The sequence below is a fragment of the Orcinus orca genome, chromosome 20, assembly GCF_937001465.1.
Source record: "Orcinus orca chromosome 20, mOrcOrc1.1, whole genome shotgun sequence".
NCBI classification, from domain to species: domain Eukaryota; kingdom Metazoa; phylum Chordata; class Mammalia; order Artiodactyla; family Delphinidae; genus Orcinus; species Orcinus orca.
Genome location: NC_064578.1, coordinates 51,216,406 through 51,236,827, shown reverse-complemented (window position 1 = coordinate 51,236,827; position 20,422 = coordinate 51,216,406). Strand labels below are relative to the sequence as shown.

General features: G+C 53.0%; 2 protein-coding genes across 18 annotated transcripts in view; one reads left to right on the top strand and one right to left on the bottom strand.

Annotated features, from left to right (window-relative positions):
* ODAD1 (outer dynein arm docking complex subunit 1) overlaps positions 1-5,267 on the top strand; it is a 32,948-nt gene extending 27,681 nt beyond the window's left edge. For 9 of the 10 annotated variants that reach the window (XM_049703660.1, XM_033430590.2, XM_049703659.1 and 6 more), the window contains 7 exons: positions 75-209; positions 1,040-1,122; positions 1,231-1,399; positions 3,173-3,336; positions 3,425-3,528; positions 3,853-3,931; positions 4,002-5,267. In XM_049703660.1, the coding sequence (XP_049559617.1) occupies positions 75-209; positions 1,040-1,122; positions 1,231-1,399; positions 3,173-3,336; positions 3,425-3,528; positions 3,853-3,931; positions 4,002-4,556 (1,289 nt within the window). In that variant the 3' untranslated portion in view covers positions 4,557-5,267. Of the gene's footprint in view, positions 1-74; positions 210-1,039; positions 1,123-1,230; positions 1,400-3,172; positions 3,337-3,424; positions 3,529-3,811; positions 3,932-4,001 lie in introns of all 10 variants that reach the window. The other variant, XM_033430591.2, reaches the window with a different exon arrangement.
* Positions 5,268-7,164: 1,897 nt separating this feature from the next.
* On the bottom strand, positions 7,165-19,735 carry LOC117201784 (zinc finger protein 689-like). 8 transcript variants are annotated; one of them, XM_049703662.1, is made up of 5 exons: positions 19,159-19,425; positions 16,885-17,083; positions 14,095-14,206; positions 12,216-12,635; positions 7,165-8,524 (listed from the first exon to the last, which is right to left on the bottom strand). In XM_049703662.1, exons 2-5 carry the CDS (start codon positions 16,911-16,913, stop codon positions 8,345-8,347), a joined length of 741 nt encoding a protein of 246 aa, XP_049559619.1. In that variant the 5' UTR covers positions 16,914-17,083; positions 19,159-19,425; the 3' UTR covers positions 7,165-8,344. The 8 variants fall into 8 exon arrangements, with proteins under 8 accessions (XP_049559619.1, XP_033286489.2, XP_033286487.2 ...); XM_033430598.2 differs by having other exon boundaries at positions 19,216-19,425; XM_033430596.2 differs by having other exon boundaries at positions 19,282-19,425.
* Between the last annotated feature and the right edge of the window lie 687 nt (positions 19,736-20,422).

Genomic DNA, 20,422 nt, shown 5'->3' with positions numbered 1-20,422 from the left:
CAGCGTGCCCAGCCAGGCCCCTCCGCCCTGGTGGCCGCCCCGGACGCCGACCTCACTGCCCCCTCACCCCCCAGCCCGGGAGGTGGCCGAAGGCCTCCGGAAGACCTCCCAGGAGAAGCTGGTGCTGCGCTACGAAGACGCCCTGAAGAAACTGTCCCAGCTGACCGGGGAGAGCGACCCGGACTTGCTGGTGGAGAAGTACCTGGAGTGTGAGTCCCTGGGGGTAGGGGGTGGGGATGGAAAGGGCGGGGAGGGGGGGGGCAGGAGCACGGCGCCCAGCCCCCCGGAATCCAGTGCAGACTGTGCTCTGTCTCGGTCACCGAGGGCCTCCGCTTCGGCCCTGGGGACTCCTCCACCTGCGCTGGAGGGACCAGGAATCAGGCTCCGCCCTACTCGCCTCTTCCCGTCCGCCCTGCCTCCGCCCCTCTCTCTACCCCGCCTTCTCCCCAGTCTCTCTCCCACCCACGTCTCGGGCCTACTGACCGCTTCCTTCTCTGTGTGTCTCCACCCGTCTGCATCTCTCTGTTCTCACTGAGTGTATCTCCGTCTTTTTCTTTCTGTCCAATTTCCCTGGCGTGTCTGCCTTCCCGCCTCCCCCATCCGTCTCCCCCTTCCCCGTTCCCTCCCTCCTCCGCCTCCCTCATTCCTGGGCCTGCGGGTCACCCTGGGAATCTTCCTCTCAGCCTCTTTGTGCCTATCTCCGTGTCCCTGTTGCTGTCTTTCTCCCGGTGTCTAATGTTCTCTCTTTACTCACCTTTACCGTTTGCTCTCCCTCACTTCTCTGTTTCTCTGTGTCTCTCTCGGCATTTCTGTGACTTTCTCTCGGTCGCTCTCTCTTTCTGTCGCTCTGCCTTGCCCTGTATTTCTCTCTGTTGGCCCCTGTGTCTATTTCTTTGCCTATATCTCTCCGTCTCTGTCTCTCTTTGTCTCTGTGTCTTTGTTGCCTTTCTCAACATCTCTTTCTCTGCCTTTCTGTGTGTGTCTCTCCGTTTGCTGGTCTCTGTCTCTCTGGACCCTGCCTTTCCTGACTCGCCCCCAGTGGAGGAGCGGAACTTCGCAGAGTTCAATTTCATCAATGAGCAGAACTCAGAGCTGGAGCGTCTGCAGGAGGAGATCAAGGAGGTGAGCGAGACCCGCCCCTCCCCCTCCCCTCCCCTCCCCCTCCCCTCCTCCACCCACGTTCGCGCCCCCTCCCGAGCTGGGCCCAGCGTCGCGCCCCTGCCCCTGTAGATGCAGGAGGCCTTGGAGAGCGGGCGCCGCAGCGAGGAGGACCGTCGCTCGAGGCAAGAGCAGCAGCTGGCCGAGTTGCAGCAGCGCGTGGACGAGGTGCACACGGAGGCCGAGAACCTGGAGGCCCGCTTCCAGAACTTTCGCGGGCAGCTGGAGAAGCTCAAGACCGGTGAGCACCCGCCCCGGCTTCTTCATCTGGAAGGATGCGATGAGCAGGCGGAGAGCCCTGCCCGGGCCGGCCACGCGGAGACATTCCGCGGACCACTCTGTGCACTCCCTTGTCGTCTGTCCCATATCCATCCGACCATCCATTCACTCATCCTTCATCCATTCTGCATCCAGCCAGCCAGCCATCCTTCATCCAGCCATCCTGCATCCATCATCCATTCATCCTTCCAGTGTGGAGTCCATGAGAGTCAGGCAGCCCTGGGTTTGAATCCCAGCTCCACCACTTGTGAACTTTGGTGTGTGGTTTCCTCTGTTGGAGCCCCTCCGGAAGTGGAATGGCAGTGCCTAGTTTGTAGGGTCGGCATGAGAATTAGATGGGATGAGGGATGGAGAGAGACTGGGAGGTGGCAGTGGTGGTGGGGAGCAAGCAGGAGGGCCACCTCGTGCTGCGCGGTCGGAGCTCAGGTATTGGCAGACCCTCTTTCCCTCTGTTGTAGGGACTGCGGTGACAAGCCCTGTGCTAGGTAGTGAGGACCGGCAGGGGGAGGCGGGGAAGATGCTGACACGGGCTCTGGATACTCGTAACCCAGGGGCTGGGAGGGAGGACACCTTGGGCCCTGCAGGAGGAAGGGTATGCCTTAACTCAGAGTGGAGTGCAGGACCAGGATTTGGGGGGCCCAGTGCAGAATGAAAATGCGGGGCCCCTTGTTTACAAACTGGCAAGAATTTCAAGAGACAAGAGCAGAGCATCAAACCAAACGTGGGCTCCTTCTCGGCACAGGGCCCTGTGCCCATGACATTGGCTCTGCTGGGCTCACAGGGGAGGTCTCCTGGGAGCCATGATGCTTGAGGCCGATTTTGAAGGATGAGTATTTAACCAAACAACTGGGGAGAGGGGATGCTCCCAGCAGGCGGGGCCAAGGCTCGGAGGTGCATGCAAGGAAGGCAGGTTCTTCGTGCAGAGAGGGCGTGGGTGGGAGTTGAAGAGGGTCAGATCCTAGATGGATGCCAGGCTGAGGCTTTTTCCTGGGGGTGCTGGGGAGCCATGGGAGGGCTGTGAGCAGGAGAGGGGGGTGGATAGGAGGGAGAGGGATGAGGATGGAGAGGGAGAGAGGGAGCACAGAGGTGTCAGGGGTGTGAGGGCTGAGGCACCAGGGGTCTGGCCCGGTGAGGGTGCAATGCGGAACCTGGGAGGAGGAACTGCTCTGGGGGGTGAGCCTAACCTCAGTGTGAGCGGTATTGCGGACTGTTCGGAGAGGGACCCCAGGAGGAAACTGAATATGAGCCTGCAGCTCAGGTGGGGGAGGCAGGGGAGGGTGGTAGGGATGCCACAGGCTGGGTGCAGATTTCTGTCAAGGTCATGGGTGCATCTTATTTCATTCACAATAACCAGTTAACTAAATACAAGCAGGCCAATTGTGAGAGCGGGTCACAGCCTTGGTGCTGCTGTGAATTCCCTCCGCTTTCTCCCGTGGAGCACGTGTGTGTGTTTCTGTGGGAGAAGCACATCCTGAGCTGTGGACTCGCTGGGTTGGGTGGAAGCTGGGTGACTCTGAGCCGTGAGCAGAGGACTGGCCGTGTGGAGGTGCCCTTGTCACGTTTTCCTTGGACTTGCCTCGCTTTTGCCCTCTGTCATCTGGAACCCGGTGGGTCTGAACTTGGGCAAGTCCCTTCGCATCTTTGAGCCTTGCTTGGGCAGCAGGGCCTTGAGGAGAGGAGAGGGTGGCACCCCGTGGGCACCGGATCCATGATGGCTTGTCCCCTCTGACCCCAGATATCCAGCACCTCTTCACCAGGGCCCAGTGTGACAGCACGGTCATCGATGACCTCCTAGGGGTCAAGACCCACATGAGAGACCGGGACATAGGCCTCTTCCTGGGCCTCATAGAGAAGCGGCTGGTGGAGCTCCTGACGGTGCAGGCCTTCCTCGAAACCCAGGTTGGGGTGCAGACGGTGCAGAGGGGGGACAGGGTGCCAGGGCCTTGGAGACGGGCCTGAGCAGACCACTGGCTTCTCCACCCTCCAGAACAACCTCTCTGCCAGCTTGCCTGACGCTGCCCTCCTGGTGCTGGGCCAGAGCCCCGAGGATCTTCCCAAGAAAGTGGCCCCACCTCAGCCCCCTGACCATCTGTGAGCCAGAGGGCAAGGGTCAGGGAGCTTCCACGGGGGGCAGAGGAGACAAGGGAAGGGAGGGTTTTCAGGTGTGGGTGGGCCCCCGGGACTGGAGGGTGAGTGGGGCTCGGGGGCGGGGGGAGTAGAAGATGAAGTGGGTACTTCGGGGGAATCAGGAGTAAGGGCTCCAGGGACATTCGATGGGGCCCTGGGTGGACCCGAAGGGGAAAGGGCGCTCAGAGCCCGGCGCACGGCTGAGGGTCTCAGGGCCTAGCAATGAGACGCCATCGGCCTTCTGAAGGTCGAGGAGTAGAGTCCCTTCCTGCCTTCCACCCACCTTAGTGAGGACCCCCCAGGCTTTGAGGCCAACGACGACTACCCGCTAAGCGAGGGGGAGCTGCTGAGCTACGTGGTGAAGTCGGTGAGGACGGGTGCCCGCGGGTGCGGGGCGGCTCTTCCTCCTCCGGGGCCCTAACTCGCCTCCCCCGCAGCTGGAGGCCCGGGAGCAGGCGAAGGGTCAGTACCTGAAGCAGCAGGCTGAGGCCGTCACGAAGGTGGACAGCACCCCGAGCGTGACCCTCTCCAGCACCCAGGCCAGCTCCAGCCTGCCCCTGCTGCCCAAGAGCCCCAGCGCTGTCCCCGGCTCCCTCACGAGCCACAGGGCTAGCAGCATCCTGGCGTCCAGCGGAGGCCGCGCCACCAGCTCCAATGTCGGCCGTGTCAGCTTTAGGGACCCCAGCTCCAGCGCAGGCCACGCGGCCTTCGGCTCCACCAGACCCGTCACTGGGGGACTTATGTCCAGCCGGGGCTCGACTGAGGGCCGAGCGATCGTCACATCCCCCAACTCTAGCAGCTACCCGGGGTCCACTGGATACTTGGGGTCCAGCAGAGGCCACGAGAGCTTTGGGGGCCCGGAGAGCAAAGGCCCTGAGTCAGAATCGAGTGGAGGCCTCAAGTCCAGCAGAGGCCAAGTCTCAAGCACTGGCCCTGCCTCTAGCACCGGCCGGGTCTCCGCCACCAGCAAAGATTCCCAGAGCAAATACTAGGGGCACCCAGCCCCAACCCGGCCTCTGGCTCCTTGCAGGGCCTTCTCTGGGTCTCTGCCTCTTAATTTCCCCTATGCCTCTCCATCTTTCTCACCCAGCTCTGGGTGACCTGCCTGCACACCTGTCTGCATCTCCCCTTCACTATGTCTCTGCATCTCTTCCCATCAGCTCCCCGTCATCTGTCGCCTGGTCCCCCTCTCTGTTTCCAACCTGCCCTTCCCTTTCGGTTCCCTAATCTTCTGTTCTCTAGGCTTCCCGTTCAGTGTGTCTCTGTCCTGTCTCCATGTTTGTCTCCCCATCTCTACTCTGACCTCTCTGATTATCCCCCCCACCTCCTGTTTCGGCTTCCCCATTTCTAACTCCCTCTCCTCTCCTCCATCTCCCAGGCCCTCCTCGCATCTCATGTCCTTGTCTCTGTAGCTCCTCATTCCTTGTCCTCAAGAGTCCCCAGTACTGACCAGTGGGGGAAGGATGGGGGCAAAGACATCAGGGTCAGCATGGACTGTGACCATAGGAAATAAAGGCCAGAGTCTGATTTTTACCCCAGCCTGGTTACAAGCGTATATGTGAGTGAGTGAGCATAAGACATGACTGTTTCCTCTACCTTTGGCCCAGGAGAAAATGTATGACCCTGTCCCTATTCCCTGCCATTCATTCATTTACTCACTTTTTTTTTTTTTTTTTGAGACTTGGACATTTCAGGCTCTACTGAGAACCAGAAACTGTATCAGTCAGGATAGGCTGGGTTATGCTGCAGTAAGAAGCAACCCCAGAATCTCAGTGTGTACCTTTAAAATTTTTTAATTTATATTTTGGAATTCTTCATATCTCAAGAGAGGGGACTGAAAGCAGCATGTCAACCTTGCTACCTCAACATTGCACAGGAAAGAAAAAAACTCCAAATTGCCCACCACGTCGTTGATTAATTAGCTTTTATCAAGACATACAAACAATATAAATAGTAACAACAGAAAGAAAGTATTAAAGAAAAATAAGGGACCTAGAACTCATTTTGTTCTCACAAATGCAGTTCAACACACAGGCTTTATAAGAATGCTTTAAGAACACAAAACCATCTTCAAAATTGGACTCAAAAAATGGGACAAAATTGGAGGTGACTCTCGCCTGTGTGTTGTCGGGGCTGCGAGCAGGGGTCGCCACCTTCTACTCTCAGCCATCCCGGAAGTTGTCATCGGTGGGCCTGGCACCGTTTGCTAATTTAGTACAAACGTGGGCTCACTAGTTCTGTTTGTAAGATAATTAATCCATCAGAGTCATGGGATTTAGTTTCCCATCGTGAGGGAAAGGGCTATCGATCTTGTGATCTAATGAGAAAGCTTACCTGTATTTATTCAGTTTACAGGCAGGATGTTAAAAGCAGGGCCTCAAATGATCAAGACAACCCAGCAGGGTGAAAGCCTTCTTCTGGAGGGAATAGTCACTGGACCTGACCACAACTCCTACAGTTTGGGGCATGGTAGAACACATTTTTGTTGAAATCATTTCTGAGAAATATTCATAAGGAACAGGAGATGTTGGAATGAATTATTAATTTTCAAAGTCTCTTTAGTGCACAGTACAAAGTTAATAATTTTGTAAAAGTTCTCCCCTTCACACCGTATCAAATCAGATCCTTTGAATTAACGATATGATGCAGAATCCCATCTCTTCCCTAACAGTTGCAGGGGAGGGGGACGCTCCATCTCTTTTCCCGTTGATTTGACAAACATTTATTGAGTACTTACTATGTGCCATAGAGGGTACTAGGCTCTGGGGATATAACAGTGAACAAGAAATTTAAAAACGGGTATTTCAGGAAGGCGATGGAAATGGCAACTCCCTAGGATGGGACTTCTGGAAGTTAGGCTGTCATTCTCACTTTCTCCTTTGGGACCTGGGAAGTCTCATCTTGGCAGGGGGCAGAGTCATGACAACCTGCCCTGTTTGCCATCCCAGAGGGACTTCCTCTTTCTCTAAGGCAGGACAATGAGTACAGAGAACACAGACCCTCAGGTGTCCCCTCCCAAAGTGGTCTCAAACCCCTATAGCAGGAGGTGTTCAGCCTTAAACACCCCACCCCGAGTCTCAGCCACCTCAAGGGTCCTAGAGCTACACTGGGCAGAGCCTCCCCTGGTCCAGGGGCTGGGCTCACCATCTATGGATGGTCAACCTTGTGGCAACAAGCTCAGAAGAGAACTGAGGTCACTTAAAGAAAAGTCAGAGAATCAAACCCAGAATCCTCTTGGTTCCCAAGTAAGACAGCACTACCCTCGGGGTCATAGTCACATCCCCTGTGGCTCAGGGTGGAGAGAGGGATGGAGGACGCAGGCTTGTTGGGCCAAGGCTGTAGCTAGGAGACAAAAAGTGTGGGCTGCTGATACCTGCTTTCAAGTGGGGCGATTTTTGTGGCGGTGACAGTGGTGATGTTGGTGATGGCCGTAGTGGGGATGGCGATGATGATGGTGAATGAAGGTGGTGACAGTGATGATGATCACGATGTGATGCTGACGGTGACAGAGAAGGGGATGTGACGGTTATGATGACGACCGTGGTGACGATGGTGATGGTGGTGATGGTGACAGTGGTGTTGGCAATGATGCTGCGAGTGCCACCTCAATGTAGGTTCTTTATTGCCGTCTCAGATTCATTTTGTAACATAAGAAGACTTGCATTTTTTAAGCCTGAGCTCGGGAATGTCATTCATTTACATTATACAGTAATAAGAAAAAGCAGACCAGTGCAGCTCAATCTTACTGGCAAAATGGAGAAAGGACTAAATTAAATTGTACTCAATAGCAGTGAAATTTGGAGCATTTAGTGATTTCTGTGCTTTAGGACTGAGGCAGAAACTGGCACTGTCGCATACAACCTGTGTGGATTTGGACAAGTGTCTTCACCTCTCTGAGCTCCGTTCATCTTGAAGTCAGAGGGGGAATCCCTGGAGGTGTGATCAGGGGATCTGACCGACATTTAAAAACAGGAATACAGTTGAATAAAAAACATCATGCCGTACAGGGTGGTATTTGATGAAACCATGTTAATGTGAAATGATTTCTTACTGCGCGTCACGGCCAGAAAAGTTTGGAAGCCACTGGTAGATGGCACCCATCATCATACACTGATTTTCAGACGACCGCCCACTAATAACACCCGATATCAACTCCCTTTCAGATGTCGAGTCCACTTCACCCAAAGCAAACGTTCCGGGTCTCCCAGCGGCTCTGTCTTAGCAGAACTCCGCCGCCAGGTGGCGCCCGTGCCCCGCTGTGAGCGGATTCTTCTCCGTCCTGACTCAGCCCAAGCTGGTGATTTCCTTGGGGTCCCCCCTCGCCCCGAGGATCGAGTTTACTGGGACTAAACGTCTTGACCACGAATAGAATTCCCCGAGCAGAGCACGGCAGGAGGGCGCAGGCGGTCACGAAGGGATGTGGCCATCCTAAGATATCCACTCATCCCTTCTTGATTCCACAATGTTCTTTAAATGCCTGTGTGCACCAGACGAGGTGCCCCCACCCAGAGCTCACATCCTGATGGGGGAGGACGGACAAGATCCCAAATTCAAGACCCCACCAGTACAGGGAAGCCTACCCACCTAGTCCGGTGCAGGACGGCACGAGGTAGAATCTCGCCCGGCCCCAGCCGGCTGTGACCTTGGGCAGCTTGCTTAGCCTCCCTGTGCCTCAGTTTCCCCTGCTACAAAACGGGACTAATAGCATCCACTTCATAGGGTTGTCGTGAGCATTAAGTGAGTTAATATTTGTAAAGTACTTAGAAGGGGCCTCTGTCTGTTAAACCCAGTGTTTAAAATTCTTATTTGACAGGGCTTCCCTGGTGGCGCAGTGGTTGAGAGTCGCCTGCCGATGCAGGGGACGCGGGTTCGTGCCCCGGTCCGGGAAGATCCCACATGTCGTGGAGCGGCTGGGCCCGTGATCCATGGCCGCTGAGCCTGCGCGTCTGGAGCCTGTGCTCTGCAACGGGAGAGGCCACAACAGTGAGAGGCCCGCGTACCGCAAAAAAAAAAAAAGAAAAAAAAAAGAAAACTTAAAACAAACCAACAAACAAATACTTAATGAACTTTGACAAATGGCACTCTTCCAGGACAGGTAAACTACTTATTTTGTTAGACTTCCTAAGGATTCTTTGATCTATGAAAAACACCTCTCTCAAGAAAATACTATTCACGACAAAGAAGGGACTGGCCAAAGGTTAGGTCACTAGTCTATCCAGTGGGCTAGCACAAGTTCATTGCATTTCCTTCTTTTGATTGAGATGTAACAGCCATACATTAAATTGTACCAAGTGTATGTGAATAGCTGGATTAATTTTATGTATGCATATTAATTTCTAAAATATCAGAGGAAATCATACAACTCAATAGCAAAAGAAAGAAAGAAAAAACGGATTTAAAAAGGGCAAAGAACGTAAATAGGCATTTTTTTCCAAAGAAGATACACAAATGGCCAACAGGTATATGAAAACATTCTCAACATCACTAATTATCAGGGAAATGCAAATCAAAACCAGATATGGAAAAAAGGGACCTTTGTGCACTATTAGTGGAAACGCAAATTGGGACAGTCATTTTGGAAAACAGTATGGAAGGTTCTCAGAAAACTAAAAACAGAACTATTGTTCTGTAACATCTTATGGAAAAACCCAAATGAACCTTTTGGCCAACCCAATACCATATGATCCAGCAATCCCACCTCTGGGTATTTCTCCAAAGGAATTAAAATCAGAATCTTGAAGAGATACTTGCTCTCCCATGTACATTGCAGCATTATTCACAATAGCCGAGACATGGAAACAAACCTGAATGTCCTCTGGCTTCTTTAAAAATTTAGTCCTTGCTTTGATTTTCAACAGTTTGACTATGATGTGCCCAGGTGTGGTTTTCTTTGTGTATTTCCAGTTTGGATTTTGCTGAGTTTCTTGAATCTTTGAGTTAATGTCTTTCATCAGTTTTGGACAATTCTTAGCCATTATTACTTCAAATTTTGCTTCTCCCTCAATGTGTTTCTCCTCTCATTTTGGTACTTAAGTTATATGTATGTATGGCTTATATTCATATATATATATGTTCCTTATATCTTTTATCATTTATTCTCTTCTGTGTGTTTTTTGGTTTTGTTTTGTTTTTCAATTGCTCTCCATGCTTCCATTTGGCTATTTCCTATTGACCTGTCATTGTATTCATGAGTCCCATCTTATCATCTTATTCAGGACCCAGTATACAATTAAACCTATTCAATTAACTTTAGTTTCAGATTTTGCATTTGCCCAAAATCTTGATTTGATTCTTGTCTAGATTCCAATTCTCTGTTGAAATGTGCCCTTATTTCATCTGCTTTTTGATCTTCCCTATTTTCTTTAGCAGCTTAGCCACAGTTAATTTGAAGTGTTCCCTGCTCATTCCAATCTGGGTAATATATTGATCTCTTTCCATCATCAGTTTTTTTTTTCCTAATTATTTATCAAATTTTCTGCTTCTACCCCTGCTGATGAAGTTTTAGTTTTAAGTCTGACGTTATAGATAAAATGACTGTAAATGTACCACATGATATCTTCCCCCAGAACAGGTTTCTGCTTTTTTATTTATTTATTTATTTATCTAACTATCTATCTATCTATTTATTTATTTTTGGCTGCATTGGGTCTTTGTTGTGGTGCGCGGGCTTCTCATTGCGGTGGCTTCTCCTGTTGTAGACCACAGGCTCTGGGCGCGTGGGCTTCAGTAGTTGTGGCTTGCAGGATCTATAGCGTAGGCTCAGTAGTTGCAGCACACGAGCTTAGTTGCTCCACGGCATGTGGGATCTTCCCAGACCAGGGCTCGAACCCATGTCCCCTGCATTGGCAGGCGGATTCTTAACCACTGCGCCACCAGGGAAGTCCTCACTTATGAATTTAGATGCTTAAATAAAATATTGGTGAAGAGAAATCATTAAAACAGAGGATACTATAAGCAGGTGAGATTTATTCTAGGAATATAAGGATATCTCTGCTCTTCTTAATGTACTATAGTTTATCATATTATTAGGTCAAATGAGAAAAATCAGAATCATCTTAATAGATGCCAATAAGACATTTGATAAAATTTAAAATGCAAGCCTGTCAAAGGCACAGCTGCATATTAGGGCGGGGAGGACTAAGACCTTTAAGGACTTGACCTTAAACTGTGATGCCACATGGATAGGACCCACCTTATGATGCCTCCCAGGCAAATCCCTAGCTCCTCCCCCAATGCTATTAAGCGTTTACATAAATTCCCGGGGGGGGGGGACCTCTAGCACATTATGGAGGTGAAGCTGGGGACTTGAAAGAAACAGCATTCAGAAGGTGAGAATCCATGGAGCTGAGGCCAGACCAAGAGGTGGGAGAGGGAGAGTTGAAGGTGTTCTGGAAATGTCCCAAATCACCAAGATCACAGCCCCAGTGACCGCAACACACTTCCTTGGGCTGAACTTTGTTCGTAAGTTCAGCTCTCTCTTCAGAGAGCACATCTGTGAAGGGCTGAGAGTAGGGTGTGGGTGGGTGGGAGGCAATACTGATGTCATGAAAAATCCCACAAACCACCCAGGGGACATCTTTAGCACCCAGGGGACACCTTCAGTACCCAGGGGACCTCTTCAGCACCCAAGGGACATCTTTGGAATCAGCTGCATGATACCTGGGCTATTACTGGCTTAAAAAAATACTGTCTGCAGAGCTGATCTCAGAGCTGGGATGGGACGACTCAGATATTGTGGACACCACTGTGGCCACCATCCCATAAGCTATCTTATCACACTTCCAGCCACCTGCAAGGCAAGGTCTATGAGAGTGGATGTCCATCCAAAGGTAGGGCTCATGGAGCTGATGCTAGGGTCGAAGGGAACACTGTGGGTGCTGTGGAAAGGCCTCCAACCATTACAAGTTGATCTGACAGATGGGGACCAAGAAGCAGCCAACAGAGATGGGACGCCCACCTTAAGTGCAGGTCACGCCCATGTCTGGCAAAATGATTGTTCCTAAAACGCCATACACCACCAACTAGAAGATCTCAGCACCAATGGTTGTGCTGTGCTATGCCTGCAAGGACATAACCCAGGGTGTCCACAGTGAACAGTTATCCATCCATCTGTGAACTTCTTTAAATTTGACAAGAGTCACCAGCAAGGCCTTAGTACCAAAGGTCTACGTACAGGTGGTGGAGGAGGACCCAGAAGCGCTCACATTCAAGAAAGGCTCCTACAGCTCCTACCTGCATTTGTGGCTACCCTCATATTCTTTATGCCACAAGCCACCAATGGGACATCCTCACCACCAGATGACCTCATTACCACATTGACATTTTAGTAAATGAGGAACACTGACACAGCTACAGGGCCACCTAACAGGTTATACATGGTAGCAGCTCTGATTTGATTAAAGTTATCACCATGTACATTTATACCACATAACCAGTGTGCTCGGTTGGGTATGTGCACTTGCTACCCTGGAATGAGATTTATAAACTTTCGTCTTGGCTTTGCAGGGGGAAAAAAAAAAAAAAGGTTTTGTTAAAGGCCCTCTGCAAAGTCCTTCTCAAGAATATTAAGTATATTAAGTGGCTTACATGGGCATCAGTGGCAATTCTTCAAATGTCACAGCCACTACCGGGCACCCTTCATGCCTTCATACCTTAGACCTGTGCTGTCCAGGATGGCAGCAGCTAGCCACCCAGCTAGGGTAGGGCCGCTCGACCGAATGCACGCAGAGGTGAGAGGCCAGCGCGTTGGACTGCTTGAAGGCCTTGGTGCACAGCGGGCAGACGAAGGGCCGATCGCCCATATGCACGCGCTCGTGCACCCGCAGCCTGTGGCGGTGGGTGAAGCGCTTGCTGCACACCCTGCAGGAGTGCAGCTTGTCCTCACAGTGCTGCCGCCGGTGCAGAAGCAGGGCCGGCCCAGCCGTGAAGGCCTTGCTGCAGTCCCGGCAGGGGTAGGGCCGCGAAGGGGCGTGCAGAGGCTCGTGGTGGTGCAGCTTGTAGGGGGTCTTGAAGCGCTTCGGGCAGGACGGGCAGGGGAAGGGGCGCTCGCCCATGTGGAGGCGGCGGTGCTCCTGGGGAAGAGGACAGCACCGGGAGTGAGGTGCTGCAGGACATGCCTCTCCAGGTAGATTCACCCCTACTCCTTGCAGGTCTCCGAGAAAGAGACCAAATGAAGATACACATACCAATTGTCTAAAATTTTTAAAATTACAAACCAAACTATTAAATAAAATACGTTCTTCCTCCCCCCTCTGACAAATAGACCTTCACAATGACCCGGAAGGCCAGGTTCAAATTTATCTTCTTTGGAATCCTCAGAGTTCCACACTAGAACTTGGTGGCTCAGGAGAGCTGGCGGGGGTTTCCCAGGCCTCGGGGGATATCGCACCCACAAAAGGACAGCCCAGTCCAAGCCTCCCTTCCACCCGTCCAGCCTAGAGGTTGTGCACACAGGTGGGGCAAAGTGCACCCTGGGGATGGTGGATCCAGAGAGCCCTGGAAGCAGCCTTTGGGCCCCTTGGGTAGGGAATCCCAGGCTCTCTTGTCCCCTTGGCCACACAAGAAGGGGCAGCAGGAGAGGGTCACGGCAGCATCCAGTAACAGGAGAGATCCAGGGTAGCTCTGAGAGCTGGGCTGCCTCCAGGCTAACTCCCAGCCTCTCCTTTCCTCCCATCATGGCCCTCAACACACCTCCCGCCTCCCCACCCCTCCCCAGCCATGGAAGCCTCCCTTTCCATTACCTTCTCCTCCAAATCTGACCCCTATCTCCTTCTTACCTTCCTCGAAAACCCATCCCCAATTTCCTATCATCTCATGATCATCCCAGCTGCTACCTCCCTGAGTGCCAAGACCACTTTCTCTAAGCCTCTCCCCTCACATCTTTCCTGGGATTCTTCTACCTTCTAGCTCACCTCCACATACATTTAACCCCTCCCCGCCTCGGCCTCCTGGTCACCCCGCCCACTTTCCCTTCAGGCCCAGCTCTGCTCTCCCTCTTCCGGTGGGCTCTGCCTCTCCCCACCGGCTCCCGCTCACCCCCAGTCCAAGGCCCTGCTCAACCTGGTCCCAGAAACCTCCACCCCTCCCTTCATACCTGGCCGTACCTAAGGTCCATTGCCTTGCCCTGCCTTTTCCCCGCAGGCCCCGCCCCTCGCAACAGGCCCCGCCCACCTCGGGTCCACCGCTCTCCCTTGCCCCTGTCGCGTACCCCAGCCTCTCGTCGGCTCCGCCCCCCTCTCCGCACCTACAGGTTGCTGGCTCGCTTGAAGCGCTTGCCGCAGGCATCGCAACCGTGCGGCCGCTCGTCGCTGTGCACCGGCCGGTGGCCCTTGCAGTCCGAGTGCCGTTTGAAGGCGGCCGCACACAGGCCGCAGCGAAAGGGCCGCGCCGCCGTGTGCACCACCTCGTGGCTCAGGAGCTCCCACGCGCGCTTGAAGGCCCTCCCGCAGGCCGCGCAGCTGAACTGCCTGGGCCGCGCCAGCCCCTCCCGGCCCTCGGAGCCGCTGCGAAGCGAGCCTGGCTCCTCCTTACCTGAGCGCTCCTCCGCAGAAACGTCGGGAACCAGGCGCGCAGTCGAGTACGTCCCGTGCTCGTCGATGAGCTGCACCAGGGCCGGAGCCTCCGCCTCGTCTCCTCCGGGCGCCTGGAAGAGAAGAATGGGCTTAGTCCTCGGGTCATCCCCCCATCCCACCCCTGCCCAGACATGACTGTGGATTTGGGGCTGCAGCCGCCTCATCTGTAAAATGGGCAGATAACGGGACCGCCCTCCTGGAGCGGCAATGCGGATTAAATGGGTTAAGATTGAAATTCTACTCCCCCCCCCCCCGTCCCGTCCCTCCTGACGCCTTCATTTCAGGAAAAGGCAGCTCCTTCTTTCCTTCCAAGTGCTCGGGGCAAAAACCTGACACCCCTTTTTCACACACCTTCATCTAATCTCTCATCAAGCCTGTTGGCTCTAACTTGAAAATACAGGCAGAATCGGGCCACTTCGCACCATCTCCACAGCCAGCACCCTCCTGTGAGCCAAAATCATCTCTCTCCCGGGCTATTGCTGCGGTCTCTTCCCTGGGTTCCCTGCCTCAGCCGTCCACCCCTCAGGTCTGTTCCCCACGCAGCCGCCAGAAGGCGCCGGTTAACACCTAAGTCAGCTCAGAGGCCTCCCCTGGTTCCCCTCTAACTCAGGGAAAAGCCCAAGTCCTCACGACCCAGGAGGCCCTGCATGACCCGCCTGCGTCCCCTCCTTGACCTCATCTCTTGCCTTCTCCTCTGGCTCACTAGGCTCTGGCCACACTCAAGGCCTCCTCAACGGACTTGGTGCCTGGAACCCTCTTCCCCTCCACAGACGCACAGTTCCTCCCTCACCTTGGTCAGGTCTTTGGTCCAATGTCACTTTTCCCTGAGGCCTCTCCTTACCACTCTGTCTGAAATCAAAACTCATGCTACCCCTCCGATTCTTCCTACCTGCTTCCTGGCTTTACTTTTCTCCATAGCACTTATCTTTGGATGTGAGCCTGGAACTGCCTGTGTCCATCTTTTGCACCCTGTGGGAAGAGTCAACCTGGCAATGAAATATCCATAGAGGAAAACAGTCCCAAGAAAAGAGAGAGACAGCTTCCTAGATCTAGACAGCACCTAGATCTAGCTTCACCTGAAGCATCCTTTCCTCCACTCTTTGGTTAGGTGAGGCAATATATTACCTTTTGTTGCTTAAGCAAGTTTGAGCTGGGGTTTTCTGTCATATGGTAGGCTGAATAATGGCCTGTAAATATATCCTGGTCCTAAATATCTAGAACTTGTGAATGTTGCCTTAAATGGTAATAGGGACTTTGCAGATGTGATTAAATTCAGGATTTTCAGATGGGGAGATTATCCTGGATTATCTGGGTGACTGTGAATGTAATCATAAGTGTCCTTATAAGAGGGAAGCAAAGGGAGATTTGATGCAGAAGAAGAAGGTGATGTGACTACTGAACCAAAATACTAAGCTGCTGGCTGTGAAGATGGAAGAAGGGATCAGGAGCTAAGGAATGCAGCTCTAGAAGATAGAAAAGGCAAGGAAATAGCTTCTCCTCTAACGTCTCCGAGGGAGCACAGCCCTGCTGACACGTCGATTGTGGCTCAGTGAAATTCATTTTGAACTTCTGATCTCCAGACTGTAAGTGAATAAATGTGTGTAGTTTTAAGTCACCAAATTTGTGGTGATTGGTTTCATGGGAAACCAATACATGCCATTGGCAGCCAAGACCCCACAGAGGGGACACAGCTAAAAAAAAACACCTTTTATTTGGCCTTTATGCAGCACCTTCTGGATACTAGGCACCAGACTGAGTGCTCACAATAACCCAGTCTTCTGCAGGGAGACTGAAGCTCAGAGAAGGTGAGTCACTTGCCCGAGGTCACAGAGCTTGGGAGTGGAAGAGTCAAGATTTGAATCTGGAAAGTAACACTAAAGCAGCCCTCACAAATCCATACTCATCTGTGAATTTGGGGATGGTGTTAGAGATAACCTTATTAGCTAATATTTATTTGATACTTAGAGGGTGTAGGCACTGTTCTGAGCAATTTGTGTGTATTAACTCCCTGAACTCACTCCATGAGGTGAGGACTTTTATAATCCCCATCTGACAGATGACAAAACTGAGGCTCAGAAGTTAAGAAATATCCGGATCAGATCATAGAGCTGGTAAGAGGCAGAGGTGGGATTTGAACCCACAATATCATACCCTTGTAATAATGAATCTTCATTTGATAGATGGGGACCCATGCATTGGCAGGCGGATTCTTAACCACTGCGCCACCAGGGAAGCCCTAGAGTTAGGGTTTTTTATGAAGACTAGCTTGAAGGCAAACGTTTCATGAAAGCCTGAGAAGTAAAGGAGGGAAAGGGGATAGGAAATGCCTGGGGTGGGATGGGAATGCCACGTTAAAGGGGATGGCCTGGGAGGGCCCGCTGAGAAGGTGACACTGAAGCAAAGACCTGAAAGATGTACACGGAGGAGGGAGCGAGGGAGCCCTCATTTTCTCCAATGGCTCTCAAGTTTGAGATCCAGCACAATCATACATCCATCACTGTTCTAGCTACAGAAATAATGAATACATTCATTGTGCAACTGCTGTGAATCGGACACCATCTCCTGGCATCCCCACAACAGGGAAGGTTTCATTCTCACAGAAGCAGAAACTAAGGCTCAGAGCAGCGTGTCCATGGGCCAAGACACAAAGCCAGGAAGCAATAGATCTGGGAATCAAATTCACAGCTGCCTAAATCTCTATTCCTGCTGAGACCTGACTCCTGGGGTGGGTGGGCGTCGGGGGGCTCACCTCTTCTTCTGGGACCTCAGGCTCCTCATGGTGTATCCTCAGTTGAGATGGACTGAATCCCAGAAAGTCTGGGGGGTCTCCAGGACCCGCTTCTCCACCTCCCGCCTTCATTGGGTGCGGTCTGTCCCAGACTCAGTCCCTGGCTCTGGAGGCTGAAGTGAGGGTGAGGTGGGGCTGCCGTTGGTCAGCTCCAAGGGGGCTGAGGAAGAGAGAAGAGAGGTGACAGTGAGGGTTTTCTCTAAGCTGCTGGAGTTGGGAGAGAGGTCTCCTCCAAAGTCTCATCTGCCCTGGGGGCCCAGGGAGGCCCTCTCTCTCCAAGACCCTCCTCGGAGGGACGGCAGATATTCCCATGGCCTCCACCAACAGCTACACACTGTACTCTCCAACCCCATAGCCCTGAAAGCAGCTCATGCATGTCCTCACCCAGCCTCCTCCAGGCCTCCTTGCCTCCAGTCTCCCCTCTCCAGTCCATCTCCCACGTGGCCCTAGAGGAGTCTTTCTGGCCTCCAGAGCTGCTCTTGCCTCTTCCCTGCTCACTTTCTTCCCATGGCTCCCCAGAACCCCCAGTAGAAAAATGAGCCCTTCGGGACTTCCCCGGTGGTCCAGTGGTAAGGAATCCACCTTACAAAGCAGGGGACGCCCGGTTCGATCCCTGGTCGGGGAACTGAGGTCCCACATGCCGCGGGGCAACTAAGCCCACGTGCCTCAACTAGAGAAGAGAAAACCCGCATACCACAACTACAGAGAAGCCCGTGCACCACAGCGAAGAGCCCAGGCGCTGCAACTAAGACCAGATGCAGCCAAAAATAAATAAATCTTTAAAAAAGAAAAAAAAAAAAAAATTGAGCCCCTCAACCTGGCATTCAAGGCCCTTCACAATATGGCCTCTTGGACTGAACCTTTGTCTTCCTCACTTCACTTCCCTCTCCCCAGATAGCCCAATGAGCCTCACAGTACCCAGGGCCAACCACAGCTGACAGCACCAGAACCTCACTTCCAAGCCCCCTGGATGACTGCAGACCCCTCACACTCATGACATCTGTGCAGACCTCAGAGTCCTCCTCCAAGCACGCCCCTCCTCCTGGGGTCCCCATCTGTGCCCATCACTGTCCCAGCAGCCTCACTGCCACCCAGTCGCTGGGTCAGGTTCCCAGGGAGTTCTCATCCCTCCGTCCTCCTCCTTCCTACCCCCTCCCTGATCTGTCAGTCTCCCAACCTTCCCACGTTTTCTGCCTTTTATTCTGCCCTCTGTCCCCATGGCCCCTGCTACAGCTCAGGTCTTTTTTTGTTTGTTTGTTTTTTGGCTGCGCCACACGCATGTGGGATCTTAGTTCCCTGACCAGGGATCGAACCCTCATCCCTTGCAGTGGAAGCACGGAGTCTTAACCACTGGACCGCCAGGGAAGTCCCAGCTCAGGTCTTCTCCTCTCCTCCGGGATCATCACCCCAGCCTCCTCTCTGGCCTCTCACCTCCAACCTCCCCGATCCAGTCCGTCTCCCACACAGCCCCAGACAGGTCTTTCTACACCCAGAGCTTATCTTGCTCCAGTCCTGCTCACAACCCTCCCATGGCTCCCCAGGATCGTGGGACAGCGTCAGGCCCCTCAGCCTGGCAGTCCAGTCCCCTTTGATATGTCCCCTGCATACTCTCCAGCATCACTCTCGATGTATTTGCCCACGGACCTTACATTCCAATGGGCAGACCCTCCTTCTGCAAGTGGATCCTTAACTCTTCCATCATGGGGCGTTTGCACCTGTTGTTGGCCCACATCTCAGAGCCTCTGTCAGAATCTAACTCCTGCTTCAAGGCACAGTTCAAACCTGTTACCCGCGCACACACTCACCGTGACCCTCCGCATTCATACACGCAGAGGTCACTCCCAAGCACTGCCCAAATCTCCCCATGCAAACAATGGTCTCTCCCAACCATTCATCCCCCTCAGTCGGCCACACAATGAACTCGTCATCAGAACCTCCCACCTCCCCACCCAATGAACTCGCCCATCCAGAGATCCCCGCCTTCTTTCCCTGGCAAAGGTCTTCCAGGCCCCGCTCCCTGCACACAAGGGTCTCCTGAAGGCCTCTCCACTCTTCTCCCAACTGTTTGGACCCTCTTTCCCCCCTTCCCCCCATTTTTCTCCTGACTTCCGTGACAATGATCTCACCCGCCAAATGGGCCCTTCCTCACTCAGGCCCGCTCCTCCCACCCCTCTGCTGGAAACTTGGTATGTCCTGGAGTGATAGAAGGGAACGGGAATCGGGCGAGACCATTACCCGAGTCTGTGTGTGCGGGGAGAGGCATGAAGGGAGTCCCTTCAACTAGGGACTGACCAGACCTCTGGCTCCCCCGGTGCCTTTCAGATGCGACCCGTATCTTCCCAAACTTCGCCGCCTCACCTTTCGGCCCGGGTATATTGCCGGTTCACCGGGGTCTCCATTTACTGGAGGACTCGGGGCAGCGGCGCTTCCGGCCACCTGAATGCGCATGCGTAGTGCATTTCGGGTACCGTGGCTGGTTTTTCTCAGGAGGTTGAAAAGGGGAGTCTTCACTCCCTCTGCAGCGTCACCAAATTCCCCTCAAACGTCAACCCACTGCTTCAGTCTTTCAAAAAGAAACGGGAAGGGCAGATATATAGTAACATCCAGTTACTGATGTACTTAGCATGGGCTAAGTATAAGCACATTATTTTCAGTTCTCAAAACAGCCTTGGTTAGTTACTATTATCCCCATTTTCCACATGAAGAAACTGAGGTTCAGCGAGAAGGAGCGTCAACAAATGCGTGACAGCCGTATTGGGAGCCTGCTGTGCATGGCTTCATCCAAGCACTCTTTCTGCTAAAATGAGAACCACTGAAAAAGTGCAGGGGCGGAGTTTGAGCGGGAAACTACCCTCCTCTCTGCTGTGTCCTTAGGCAAGTTCCTGAACCTCATTTAATTTCCGCAGCTGGAAAACGGGCACAATGGGGTGTTTGGGGTGATCCTCTAGGTAAACCACCTGGCACAATGTCGTTCAGGGCTAATTAAATATCACCATGGAGGGCAGGCATAGGATGTTGATGAGTGAAGAGGGCCATATGGGGAGCTATGAAGAGAGTTTTTTTTTTTTTTTGCGGTACGCGGGCCTCTCACTGTTGTGGCCTCTCCCGTTGCAGAGCGCAGGCTCCGGACGCTCAGGCTCAGCGGCCATGGCTCACGGGCCCAGCCGCCCCGTGGCATGTGGGATCTTCCCGGACCGGGGCACGAACCCGTGTCCCCTGCATCGGCAGGCGGACTCTCAACCACTGCGCCACCAGGGGAGCCCCAAAGAGAGTTCTTTACTATCCACACAGAGAAGAGTTACTGCTACCCGTCTCCTGCCAATTGTTGCTACAAAAACACAGGCCCATAGTCTGAGATGGCGTGCTTCAGCAGACTGGATTTCAAACCATTGTTTTGGAACCCAGAGTTCTTCCCAGGTGCATGAGGCCAAGTTGGGGGACGGGGTGGGGCAGGGAGGCAGGACCCTGTGTATCCCAACTCCTGCTTCACCTTCAGTAA

Bases quoted from the DNA above. Each gene is read 5' to 3' on its own strand.
- LOC117201784 (XM_049703662.1), bottom strand. From the start codon at position 16,913: ATGAGGAGCCTGAGGTCCCAGAAGAAGAG. The intron at 12,636-14,094 runs GTAAGGAGGAGC...CCTCTTCCCCAG, and splicing joins TTCTGCGGAGGAGCGCTCAG to GAGCACCGCCGCCTCCACAT. The intron at 8,525-12,215 runs GTATGAAGGCAT...CTCCCGTTGCAG, and splicing joins CTGGACAGCACAGGTCTAAG to AGCACAGGCTCCAGACGCGC.